We start from the raw sequence: 10441 nt of genomic DNA on the forward strand, positions 1-10441 counted from the left end.
TTTATGTATCCTGCCACGATTAAATATTTATACAGAAAAATCAAGCCCATACAAAGGTGAATTTGAACCCATTGGGTCAGCATGCCTCTCCTCTATAAAGTTTCTAGTAGCTGTTGCATTTCTATTATTTGACCTAGAAATTGCCCTCCTCCTACCCCTGCCCTGAGCATCTCAAATAATCCCAAAACTATACTTACCATGGCATTAATTCTAATCTCATTATTAGCCATGAGCTTAGCTTATCAGAATCCAAAAACCACCAGAATGAACTGAATGTGGTAATTAGTTTAAATACTTGTGACTCACGATTATTTAATGTGATAATTATCAAACGCCCTGAACTTACATTCGCATCACTTTAGCATTTACAGTACAGTCCCCGTGACGGAGAAGCTGCACCCCCCCCCCTCCTACCCGGGCCACTCACTGCCCTGCCTCGTTCTTCTTAGCACACCGTCTGCTTTACTTACCTTGTTTACCGCCTCCGGTTAGAATGTAAGGTCCGCCAGGGCCGAGCCCGACAGGGCCGAGCACGTAGTGGGTGCTCAACACGGATGTGTTAGGTGACCCTTTGGTCCCACAGTCCCCCCGTCGCCGCGTCCTGTCAGTTCTTTCCACAGCTCTCGGACGCGCCCTCTGCTCTCGGTCCCCACTGGCCCTGCCCGAGCCTCCTCCCTCCCTGGCTCCAGGTCAGCCCTCCAAATGCTCCAAGGGAGAGCTCTACAGCACAGCTCCCGCGGCCCCGCGGCCGCCACGGCCCCTGCAGCCACCCTCCAGCCCACTGCAGCCCCCCGGACTTCGGCGGCCGCTACTCAGCGCCCCAGCGCAGTCACGTGCCCGCACTTAAAACTAAAACTTAAAACTAAAGGGCTTCCTTGGTGGCGCAGTGGTTGAGAGTCCGTCTGCCGATTCAGGGGACACGGGTTCGTGCCCCGGTCCGGGAAGATCCCACATGCCGCGGAGCGGCTGGGCCCGTGAGCCATGGCCGCTGAGCCTGCGCGTCCGGAGCCTGTGCTCCGCAACGGGAGAGGCCACAACAGTGAGAGGCCCGCGTACCGCAAAAAACAAAAACAAAAACAAAAAACAAACCTAAACTAAAGCTAGAATCTTGGTAGTCCGAGTGCATCGTAGGAGTTGAGGTCCTCGTGGGTGGGGTGGGGTCTTCGGGAGGTTTCCTTGGTAACCGTTGCAGAGGAGGGGACGCCCCGGAAGTAGACCATGCGCTTGCTCCGAGGAACACCCGTCTGCGCCTGCGCACACGGGAAGTGGGAGGTGGGGCTGAGCTCGGCATGGGGGAGCCGGAGCCGGAGCCGGAACAGATCCGTCTGAAGTGTATCCGTAAGGAAGGCTTCTTCACGGTGCCTCCAGAGCACAGGGTGCGACGACGGGCTGCTCGGGGTAGTTGTGTCCTCGCTGGCGGCAGGGCGGAGCCGAAACGCACTGGGGCCCTCAGTGTCGCGCTAAAGCGCCAGGTTTCCGGCAAGAGCGGGAACGACAGTCCCAGAGGTCCTCGCGACAGGCGCGGAAGCCGGCGGCGGCCGCCCGAGACCCCGGTCCCGACCGGTTCGCAGACCCCGGGGCGTGTCACGCCCGCGCGAGGGAAGGGTTGGCTCCCTGGCCGCCGGCCCCTTCGGCCAGAGCGCGCTCCAGCGCGGGCGTTTCTTAGTTTTGTGCCGGGGACGGGCGCCTCGTGTCGGGAGACAGTAGCCATGGGAAGAGTTGGAGGCGTGTCTGCCACCGGGCTGTGGATGCACCAGGCGCGGGGCCCCACCTGTGACCCGGCAGCTTCGTTTGTGCCTTGCTCCGTGTGGGGCCTCTGCGTGTGTAACTGTCACGTAGTCCTCTCGGGGACCCTTTGTAGAGGTGAGGAGGGTGAAGTTTAGGGGCGTTGGGTGATTTCTCCAAGGTAGACGGCTCGTGCAGGGGCAGGTGTGAACCCTGGCGGCGGATTGTTTTAACCACTTGCTGGTGCTCTGAGAGGCCGCCTCAGTGCCCAGTAAGGGTTCTAACAGACTGGCTGAGTGAGCGCAGGACCCTCCCCCGCCCCTTGAGCCGTCCGCCGCCGTCGTTCGTCACCAAGACACGCAGTAGCTGCGCTCAGTGGGGAGTTAAGACATACCCGGACGAGGACAGTGCACAATAGTCGGTGCTGCGAGACGGAAGTGTCGGGATTTTTCAGAGAAACAGTGTTTTCAGCTGGGGGCCAGGAAGCAATTTTGAAAAGCGGTAGCATACTTTGCTGGGCGGTAAGGGTGAGTGCGTGTTGGACACGCGGAGACGAGGAGGGTTCTTGCCAGACCTGGGCAGCAGCAGGAGCAAAGTCCCGCGAAGCACAGAGCGCACAGGAAGCACCAGGGGGTCACGGGAGAGAGAGGACAACTAGGCTGAGCTGAAACCGTGGAAGGGCTTCAGTACAGGCCAGGTGACTCTGACTCCGTTCCCCAGGATGGAGGACGAGGTACGCAGAGGCAGGGAGTCCAGAGAAGGGCTGTTAGAACTTGAACCTTGCCGCACGTGCTTCTCCGACCCAAGGGGAGGTGCTCATTCAGTCTGCTACAACTGAAGGTGTATCAGGGTACAGGCTGTCTGCTAGCATATGGAGACCCCAAAATACAGTGGCTTAAGTATAGGTCTTTATTTCTGGCTCCCCTAACTCTCACAGGTGGGCCAGGCACTCAGGTTGTCTCTTTGCTCCACCTGTGCCCCACCCAAATCCCAGCCTGCCTCGAGGGGCTGGAAGGAGTGAGCGGCAAGCAGCCTCCTTTGATCAGAAAGTTGCACTTGTCCCTTCTGCTCGCACCCCATTGGCCAGGATTTAGTCACATGGTCACACCCAGCGGCAAGGGAGCTGGGAACTATGGCCACCAGCTGGGTGGCTATGTGCCCCTGGGCAGTTTCATAACCCAAAGGAAGAAGTAACATGTGGGTGATTGAGACAGTTTTTGCCGCAGAAGTGTTTCCGCTGTGCTTGGTAGATGCTTCGTGAAGTTCTTCAAGCTTTTTCCACGTCCAGAGCTTGCTTGCTTCTTTATTTATTTATATATGGCCTCGCCCTGCAGCTTGTGGGATTTCAGTTCCCTCAGTCAGGGATTGAATCCAGGCCCTCGGCACTGAGAGTGCGGAGTTCTAACCACTGGACTGCCGGAGAAAGCCCCAGAGCATAATTTAGAGTGGTGCTGCTCAGTGGACTTTCTGTGATGGTGGAAGTGTTCTGTTTTCTGAATCGTCCAGGATGGTCACCACAAGCCGCGTGGGGCCATCGAGCACTTCACATGGCTTGTGCGGCTGAAGAAATGCACTTTTAGTTTCATTTTAGTTAATTTTAACCAAATGTGGCTGGTGGTTCCTCTTTTGGGGCAGCACACATCTGGACCATGGAATTGAAAGGGAGTGGTTAGACCGTCTTTGATATCACATTCAAAGAGGCCAGTTATCATCACCCCATTTTCTCACCTACAAACCCAGGTGTGTGGTCACCTTTCTGTTTGGTGAGCAGGACGTGAGCTGGCTTTTTGGTACCAATTGCGTGTCCATGTCCATCTGTGGTTCCATTAGCTGCCAGATGTCCTCACCGCCAGCACCTCTCTCTTTCAGCTGGGACGGTGCCGGAGCGTGAAGGAGTTTGAGAAGCTGAACCGCATTGGGGAAGGCACCTACGGCATTGTGTGTGAGTGGCCCTGGTGGGAGGCCTGGGGACCCAGGGACTGTCCCAGCAGCAGCTGTGGCAGGGCTGGAAGGAGGGGACAGGTGACCTCTAATCCCTGGTGTAATTGCCGTAGATTTCACACCACTCCTGAATAAACGCAAGCATCAGATTGCAAATGTGTAGCCGTGAGTAGAGATAGCTATTATAGCCGTGAAGTATACACCGCGGAAAGCAGCCAGAGCTGCAGCCACAGCAGCTGGGACATTGGTGTGCGTCAAACTGCTACGGGTTTGGAAGATGCACAATTTAGCACAGTGCTTTGGGGAGCCAACTTTGACAAAATAAGAGTTCGTTTTTCAAGATAAGCTAGCTTATTTGCTGTTAGAACATAGTAACTGCAAAGCACAAAGCAGTGATCTGCATACCAGCTCTAAGAAGGAAAACTTACAGGGAGCTTCTCACAACCAGGGGCCCTGTACCAGCTCAAGCCAGAGGACTCCCCAGGGAGCACATCTCGCAGGGTCGGGTGCTGCTTGCAAGGAGTGTGGAGGGGCTGTCACAGGGTACCCAGCAGTCAAGGGGGAAGAGAAAGGGAGCCCCCGTGGGGCAGGAGGCCCCACGGTGGGGTCGGGCTTGGATCCTCTCCTGGAGGCGTTTCCATTGCAGATAGGGCCCGGGATACCCAAACAGATGAGATTGTGGCCCTGAAGAAAGTGCGGATGGACAAGGAGAAGGATGGTGAGTGCGGAGGGGCCGCCGGACCACTCTGAGCTCACGTGGGCGGGGAGGAAGATGCGAGTTGCCTGAGGCACCCCCCCCAGTCGCGCCTGCTTTCCCAAGGGTGTCTGCATGATGGTCAAAGGAGGCTGGCCTCTGGGGGCTGCCGCCGGGCCCCCCAAGGCCTGTGCAGTGGATCCCCTTCACCCCCCCAGTCGGTGACTCTGCCTCATCTTCTGTCCCAGCTCAGCGTCACCCCTCCACGGGGCTTTCCCACCCAAGACTGAGCCGGCAGCACCCGTGTGCTCCACGCCCCACTGCTGACAGCCCCGTGGCTGCCTGTGCAGGCAGGGCTGTGCTGGGCTCACTGGGGGCCACCTGCCATGCATAGGGGTCAGTACCGAGTGCTGCTTGCATTTGAGGAAGGAGGGAAGAGTTCAAGGTGCTGGTTAGGGTGGCCTTGCTGCTCCCTGAGGTGGCAGGCAGAGCCCTGACAGCAGCGGGCATGGGGGCCCCTGAGAGGTGATGTGGACTGGGGTTGGGGGCTCACTGAGGTAGCTGGCTGTCAGGGGTCCCTGTCTGCAGGGCTGGGCGTCACAGAGGCTGTCAGGGGTCCCTGTCTGCAGGGCTGGGCATCACAGAGGCTGCCAGGGGTCTCGGTCTGCAGGGGGGCGGGTCACAGAGGCTGTCAGGGGTCCCTGTCTGCAGGGGGGAGGGTCACAGAGGCTGTCAGGGGTCCCTGTCTGCAGGGGGGCGGGTCACAGAGGCTGTCAGGGGCCCCTGTCTGCAGGGGGGTGGGTCACAGAGGCTGTCAGGGGTCCCTGTCTGCAGGGGGGGTCACTGAGGCTGTCAGGGGTCCCTGTCTGCAGTGGGGGGTCACAGAGGCTGTCAGGGGTCCCTGTCTGCAGGGGGGTGGGTCACAGAGGCTGTCAGGGGTCCCTGTCTGCAGGGGGGGTCACTGAGGCTGTCAGGGGTCCCTGTCTGCAGGGGTGAGGGTCACAGAGACTGTCAGGGGTCCCTGTCTGCAGTGGGGGGTCACAGGCTGTCAGGGGTCCCTGTCTGCAGGGGGGTGGGTCACAGAGGCTGTCAGGTGTCCCTGTCTGCAGGGGGGGTCACTGAGGCTGTCAGGGGTCCCTGTCTGCAGGGGGGCGGGTCACAGAGGCTGTCAGGGGCCCCTGTCTGCAGGGGGGTGGGTCACAGAGGCTGTCAGGGGTCCCTGTCTGCAGGGGGGGTCACTGAGGCTGTCGGGCGTCCCTGTCTGCAGGGGGGAGGGTCACAGAGGCTGTCAGGGGTCCCTGTCTGCAGGGGGTGGTCACTGAGGCTGTCATGGGTCCCTGTCTGCAGGGGGGAGGGTCACAGAGGCTGTCAGGGGTCCCTGTCTGCAGGGGGGCGGGTCACAGAGGCTGTCAGGGGTCCCTGTCTGCAGGGGGTGGTCACAGAGGCTGTCATGGGTCCCTGACTGCAGGGGGCGGTCACTGAGGCTGTCAGGGGGTCCTGACTGCAGGGGGGGGTCACTGAGGCTGTCAGGGGGTCCTGACTGCAGGGGGGGGTCACTGAGGCTGTCAGGGGTCTCTGCAGGGGGCCGTCACTGAGGCTGTCAGGGGGTCCTGACCGCGGGGGGTGCTCGCTGAGGCCGGGCTGGGTTGCAGGGGTCCCCATCAGCAGCCTTCGAGAGATCACGCTGCTCCTTCGCCTCCGCCATCCGAACATCGTGGAGCTGAAGGAGGTGGTTGTGGGGAACCACCTGGAGAGGTGAGTGGTCTGCTTGCTGCCCCCGCATTGGGTCCTGCCCGGCCCCCTCCCTCTTGCCCTTCCTGCTGCCCCAGGAGGGTCCCTTGGCCCACTTGGGAGGAGGTGGGAGGTGGCCTGCGTTTTCCCCTCTTCTTTTCAGCATCTTCCTGGTGATGGGTTACTGTGAGCAGGACCTGGCCAGCCTTCTGGAGAACATGCCCACACCCTTCTCTGAGGCCCAGGTTTGAGGCTGGGGGTGGGCTTCCCAAATCCTTGTTCGGCACACCGTGGCAAACGCAGGCTGCCCTGACCCTGCATCCTGGCCCTCTGCAGGTCAAGTGCATCGTGCTGCAGGTGCTCCGGGGCCTCCAGTACTTGCACCGGAACTTCATCATCCACAGGTGGGCTGGGTCCACGGGCCTGGAAGGGGGCGGGGCCTCAGGAGACATTTTTCCAGAGGAGTGCTGGTTTGTGACATGGGGGAAGTGTGACTGCCAGTACTGACCCAGTGCCAGTTGACGTTGCCCAGTATCCAGGAGCGGAGCAGGCTCAGCCTCGATGCAGTAGAGGTTCTGTAACTGCTCCCGGTGGGGGGCGGTCCAGGACCAGATAATACCTGTTTTCTCCTTTGTGGGGCTGATGGTGTGAGCGAGTCAGGCTCTGAGAAGTGCTGCCTTGGAGAGAGCCTTACTGGAAGGCAGGCCAGGAAGGGCAGAGACTTGGAGGGGCAGAGGGGAGGGTCTTGCAGGCAGCAGCTCCGTGTGCCCTCGGGGGCTCGCGTGGCCTGGGTGGGGATCAGACACAGCACTGGAAGTCAGACCTGGGCTCCAGGCCTCCTCTGCCAGTTTCTCAGAAAGTTACTGGGGGCTCTCTGGTGTTCCCAGCTGCCACACCGCCTTGCACTGCCTGCCGTCCTTATTTTGAAGAAGTGCGGGGACTTCCGTGGCAGTCCAGTGGTTTAGACTTCGCCTTCCAACCCAGGGGGTGCAGGTTCGATCGCTGGTCGGGGAGCTAAGATCCCACATGCCTCGTGGCCAGAAAATCCAAAGCATAAAACAGAAGCAATATTGTAACAAATTCAGTAAAGACTTTAAAAATGGTCCACATAAAAAAAATAAAAAGGGCTTCCCTGGTGGCGCAGTGGTTGAGAGTCCGCCTGCCGATGCAGCGGACACGGGTTCGTGCCCCGGTCCGGGAAGATCCCACGTGCTGTGGAGCGGCTGGGCCCGTGAGCCATGGCCGCTGAGCCTGCGCGTCCGGAGCCTGTGCTCCGCAACGGGAGAGGCCACAGCAGTGAGAGGCCCGCGCACCGCAAAAAAAAATAATAATAAAATAAAATAAAAATAAATAAATAAATACAATAAAAAAATTAAAAAGTGCAAACAGGAGGAGACGTGTGGGGAAATGTTCTAAGTATCACTGCGATGGTGACAACCTCTTTACCCCATGCAGCTGCCTGGGAAGCACTGGTATTCTCTTTCTGTCACAGGGATCTGAAGGTCTCCAACTTGCTCATGACGGATAAGGGCTGCGTGAAGACAGGTGGGTGCAGGTGCTGGCGCTGTGGTGGGGGCCTCCATGAGCGCCACCTCGACAGGGCGGCAGGCCGGTCCCGATAAGCACCCTGCACACTACAAGCTGGTTGCAAACGTCCGTGGGCAGCCTTCACTGGGTGACACTCTCCCTCCCGTCTGTCCAGCGGATTTTGGCCTGGCCCGGGCCTATGGCATCCCGGTGAAGCCAATGACCCCCAAGGTGGTCACCCTCTGGTGAGTCCCTGGGGACCATGGGAAGTGGAGGGCGGTCATGCTGAAGCTGCACAGGGACCTTGGAGGTTTTTACGCTGTGGGGCTGCACGCAGAGGCTGGGTGTGGATGGCTCCTGAGGCGGAGCAGGGCTGTCACCGGGAAGGACCTGCCCCGTCCAGGTGGGGCGCTGCTGTGCCCTGCGGCAGCCAGACCCCCAGCCTGGCTCTGAGCTGCTCGGAAGGGGCGGTGGCGTCACCGACGGGAGGACGGGAACAGTGATGCCCTCTGTAAGTATTTCTCACTCGACATTTTGAAGAAGAACGGGGTTGTGGTTTAGGGCAGGATGCTCTCTGCCGTGTGTCACTCAGCCGCAACCTGGATAGAACGGGCAGCGCAGGACACTGCTGCACGCGGGGGCCGTCCAGTGACAGCACCTGCTGCGTCGTGTGCTGTCGTGTTGTTGGGTTTAGTGGGAGGGACGGCCGAGCTGGGCTGCACGCTCCATCGTCCAGGCTGACTCTGGCTCTCAGGGACGGTGGTGGCCGGTGGGTGGGCTGATGCAGAGCCACAGTGCCTCGCGGAGGCCGGGCCGGAGGAGAGGAACTGCCAGACCCAAGGTGGGGGCTTCTGTTCGCAGGTACCGAGCCCCTGAACTGCTGCTGGGGACCACCACGCAGACCACCAGCATCGACATGTGGTGAGGGGTGGATGTGCCCAGGGCCTTGGGAAGGGCGGGGTGGTCTTGTGGGAGCTGGCAGGGCAGGAGTGGGGCTGGGGTCTCGCCAGCCTCCCAACTCCCAGGAAGGTGGGCCTACGCCTGGGGTCTTGAGAGGCAGTGTAAGACAGCTTCAGCGTTTACGGCCCCTGTCACTGAGGACCCGCCTCGTGGCCACTCAGAGAGGCTGGTGCCAGGTCACATGGCCCGGGGGGAGAACCCAGTGGTCACCTGCCCTTCCCGTCGTGGCCTTTTCCAAGCTCTGCCCCCATCCTCTGAGCCCAGCACACGGGGTCTGGGGCCTGGCGGAGCGGTGCTCTGCTGGGCCGGAGGAGCTGAGGCGAGGCCCCGTGCTCCCTGCAGGGCCGTGGGCTGCATCCTGGCCGAGCTGCTGGCCCATAAGCCCCTTCTGCCCGGCACTTCCGAGATCCACCAGGTGGACCTGATCGTACAGCTGCTGGGGACACCCAGCGAGAACATCTGGCCGGTGAGTGCCAGCCCTGCCCTCCCCTCTCCTGCCCCTGCCGGCCACCAGCCTGCAGCTGCCGCTCCCCCGCACAGGGCTTCTCCCAGCTGCCACTGGTGAGCCAGTACAGCCTGAGGAAGCAGCCCTACAACAACCTGAAGCACAAGTTCCCGTGGCTCTCGGAGGCCGGGCTGCGCCTGCTCAACCTCCTCTTCATGTACGACCCCAAGAAAAGGTGCTGAGCCGGCCTGTGGCGGGCAGGGGTGCTGCGACCGAGAGGGCCCCTCCCAGACATGCCTGTGAGGGCCGGGCCTCTGCCCGCCCGGGTCACGAAGCCCTTTCCGAGGCTCCTGTCAGTTTCTGGGCCCCCAGTCCCTATCTGCCACCCAGCTGTCTGCTGTGCGGGGCGGGTGTGAGGGAGATGGGCCTCGGCCAGGCCTGGGCCCCACGAACGGCAAGGCCTTCTCTCCAGGGCGACGGCCGGCGACTGCCTGGAGAGCTCCTACTTCAAGGAGAAGCCCCTGCGTGAGTCTCCCCTGCCCCCTGGCCGGCGCTTGGCTGGGGGCCCCTGTCCGGGGCCGGGGCCGGTGTTAGGCAGGTGGGCGGTGGGGCCCGAGCAGGCACGGGCTGCTCGTCCCGCAGAAACCGCGTGCAGGACCAGGAGGGGAGCAGAGGGAGGCGTGGGGGGCCTTCCCCACCCGGTGCTGAGCAGCCCCCTCCCTGCAGCCTGCGAGCCGGAGCTCATGCCCACTTTCCCCCACCACCGCAACAAGCGTGCTGCCCCGGCCACGTCCTCAGGCGCTGAGAGCCAGAGCCGGCGCTGCAAGCCCTGAGGGCCGGGGCCCCTGGGGCCCGGCCTGTCCCTTGGCCAGGACCGACCAGCTGCTCCAGCTGACTGCACCGCTTCCTGCCCCTCTGCCCACCGCTGCCCCAGAACAGCAGGGTGTGGACACGGGGGATGCCCGTGGGTGCACTCTGCAGGCCCAGACACCCTGAGGCTGGCCTGCCGGGCGCCACCTGGTGGCTCTGCCATCTGGTGGCTGGGCTGGGTCCACCTGTTGCCAAGCCCTTAGACCCTCACTTCCCAGGAGAAAATATGGCCGGGCCCATCTCAGGAGGTGTCTCTGGCTTGGGACGAGCAGACCCCATGTGGTCACTTTTGTCCCCACTTGATCCCCAGGGTCTGCCTGGGAAGGGAGAGGCTATAGTGACCGCCCGCTGGGGTGCAGGACTCAGAGTGGGAAGGAGGGGTGGGGTGTGGGGTGCCGCCAGCTTGGTGGACTGGAGTCTGGGCAGCTCTGAGCCCATCAGAGGGACAGCCTTGGGTTGGGGGCTGTGCCCTGTCCCCACTCCCCACTGAGGTCCCTGGGGAGGGGCATGGTTGGGCCTCGGCGAGATAAACGCTTTCCTCACAGACG

General features: G+C 61.4%; 1 protein-coding gene across 4 annotated transcripts; it reads left to right on the forward strand.

Moving 5' to 3' along the window:
* Positions 1-1249: 1249 nt before the first annotated feature.
* CDK10 (cyclin dependent kinase 10) lies at positions 1250-10439 on the forward strand. Of its 4 annotated transcripts, none has more exons than XM_060084478.1 (13): positions 1250-1338; positions 3595-3667; positions 4313-4384; positions 6013-6115; positions 6255-6336; positions 6428-6495; positions 7584-7636; positions 7794-7863; positions 8480-8539; positions 8921-9044; positions 9119-9258; positions 9496-9548; positions 9750-10439. In XM_060084478.1, the coding sequence occupies exons 3-13, from the start codon at positions 4366-4368 to the stop codon at positions 9854-9856; spliced, it is 879 nt and encodes a 292-aa protein (XP_059940461.1). In that variant the 5' UTR covers positions 1250-1338; positions 3595-3667; positions 4313-4365; the 3' UTR covers positions 9857-10439. The 4 variants fall into 4 exon arrangements, with proteins under 4 accessions (XP_059940461.1, XP_059940458.1, XP_059940459.1 ...); XM_060084475.1 differs by having other exon boundaries at positions 1262-1376; XM_060084477.1 differs by lacking the exon at positions 1250-1338 and adding an exon at positions 1424-1863.
* The last annotated feature ends 2 nt before the right edge of the window (positions 10440-10441 follow it).

This window comes from Mesoplodon densirostris, chromosome 19, assembly GCF_025265405.1.
Source record: "Mesoplodon densirostris isolate mMesDen1 chromosome 19, mMesDen1 primary haplotype, whole genome shotgun sequence".
NCBI classification, from domain to species: Eukaryota; Metazoa; Chordata; class Mammalia; order Artiodactyla; family Ziphiidae; genus Mesoplodon; species Mesoplodon densirostris.

Bases quoted from the DNA above. Each gene is read 5' to 3' on its own strand.
- CDK10 (XM_060084475.1), top strand. From the start codon at position 1,290: ATGGGGGAGCCGGAGCCGGAGCCGGAACAGATCCGTCTGAAGTGTATC. The intron at 6,116-6,254 runs GTGAGTGGTCTG...TCTTCTTTTCAG, and splicing joins GTGGGGAACCACCTGGAGAG to CATCTTCCTGGTGATGGGTT. The intron at 9,549-9,749 runs GTGAGTCTCCCC...CCCTCCCTGCAG, and splicing joins CTTCAAGGAGAAGCCCCTGC to CCTGCGAGCCGGAGCTCATG.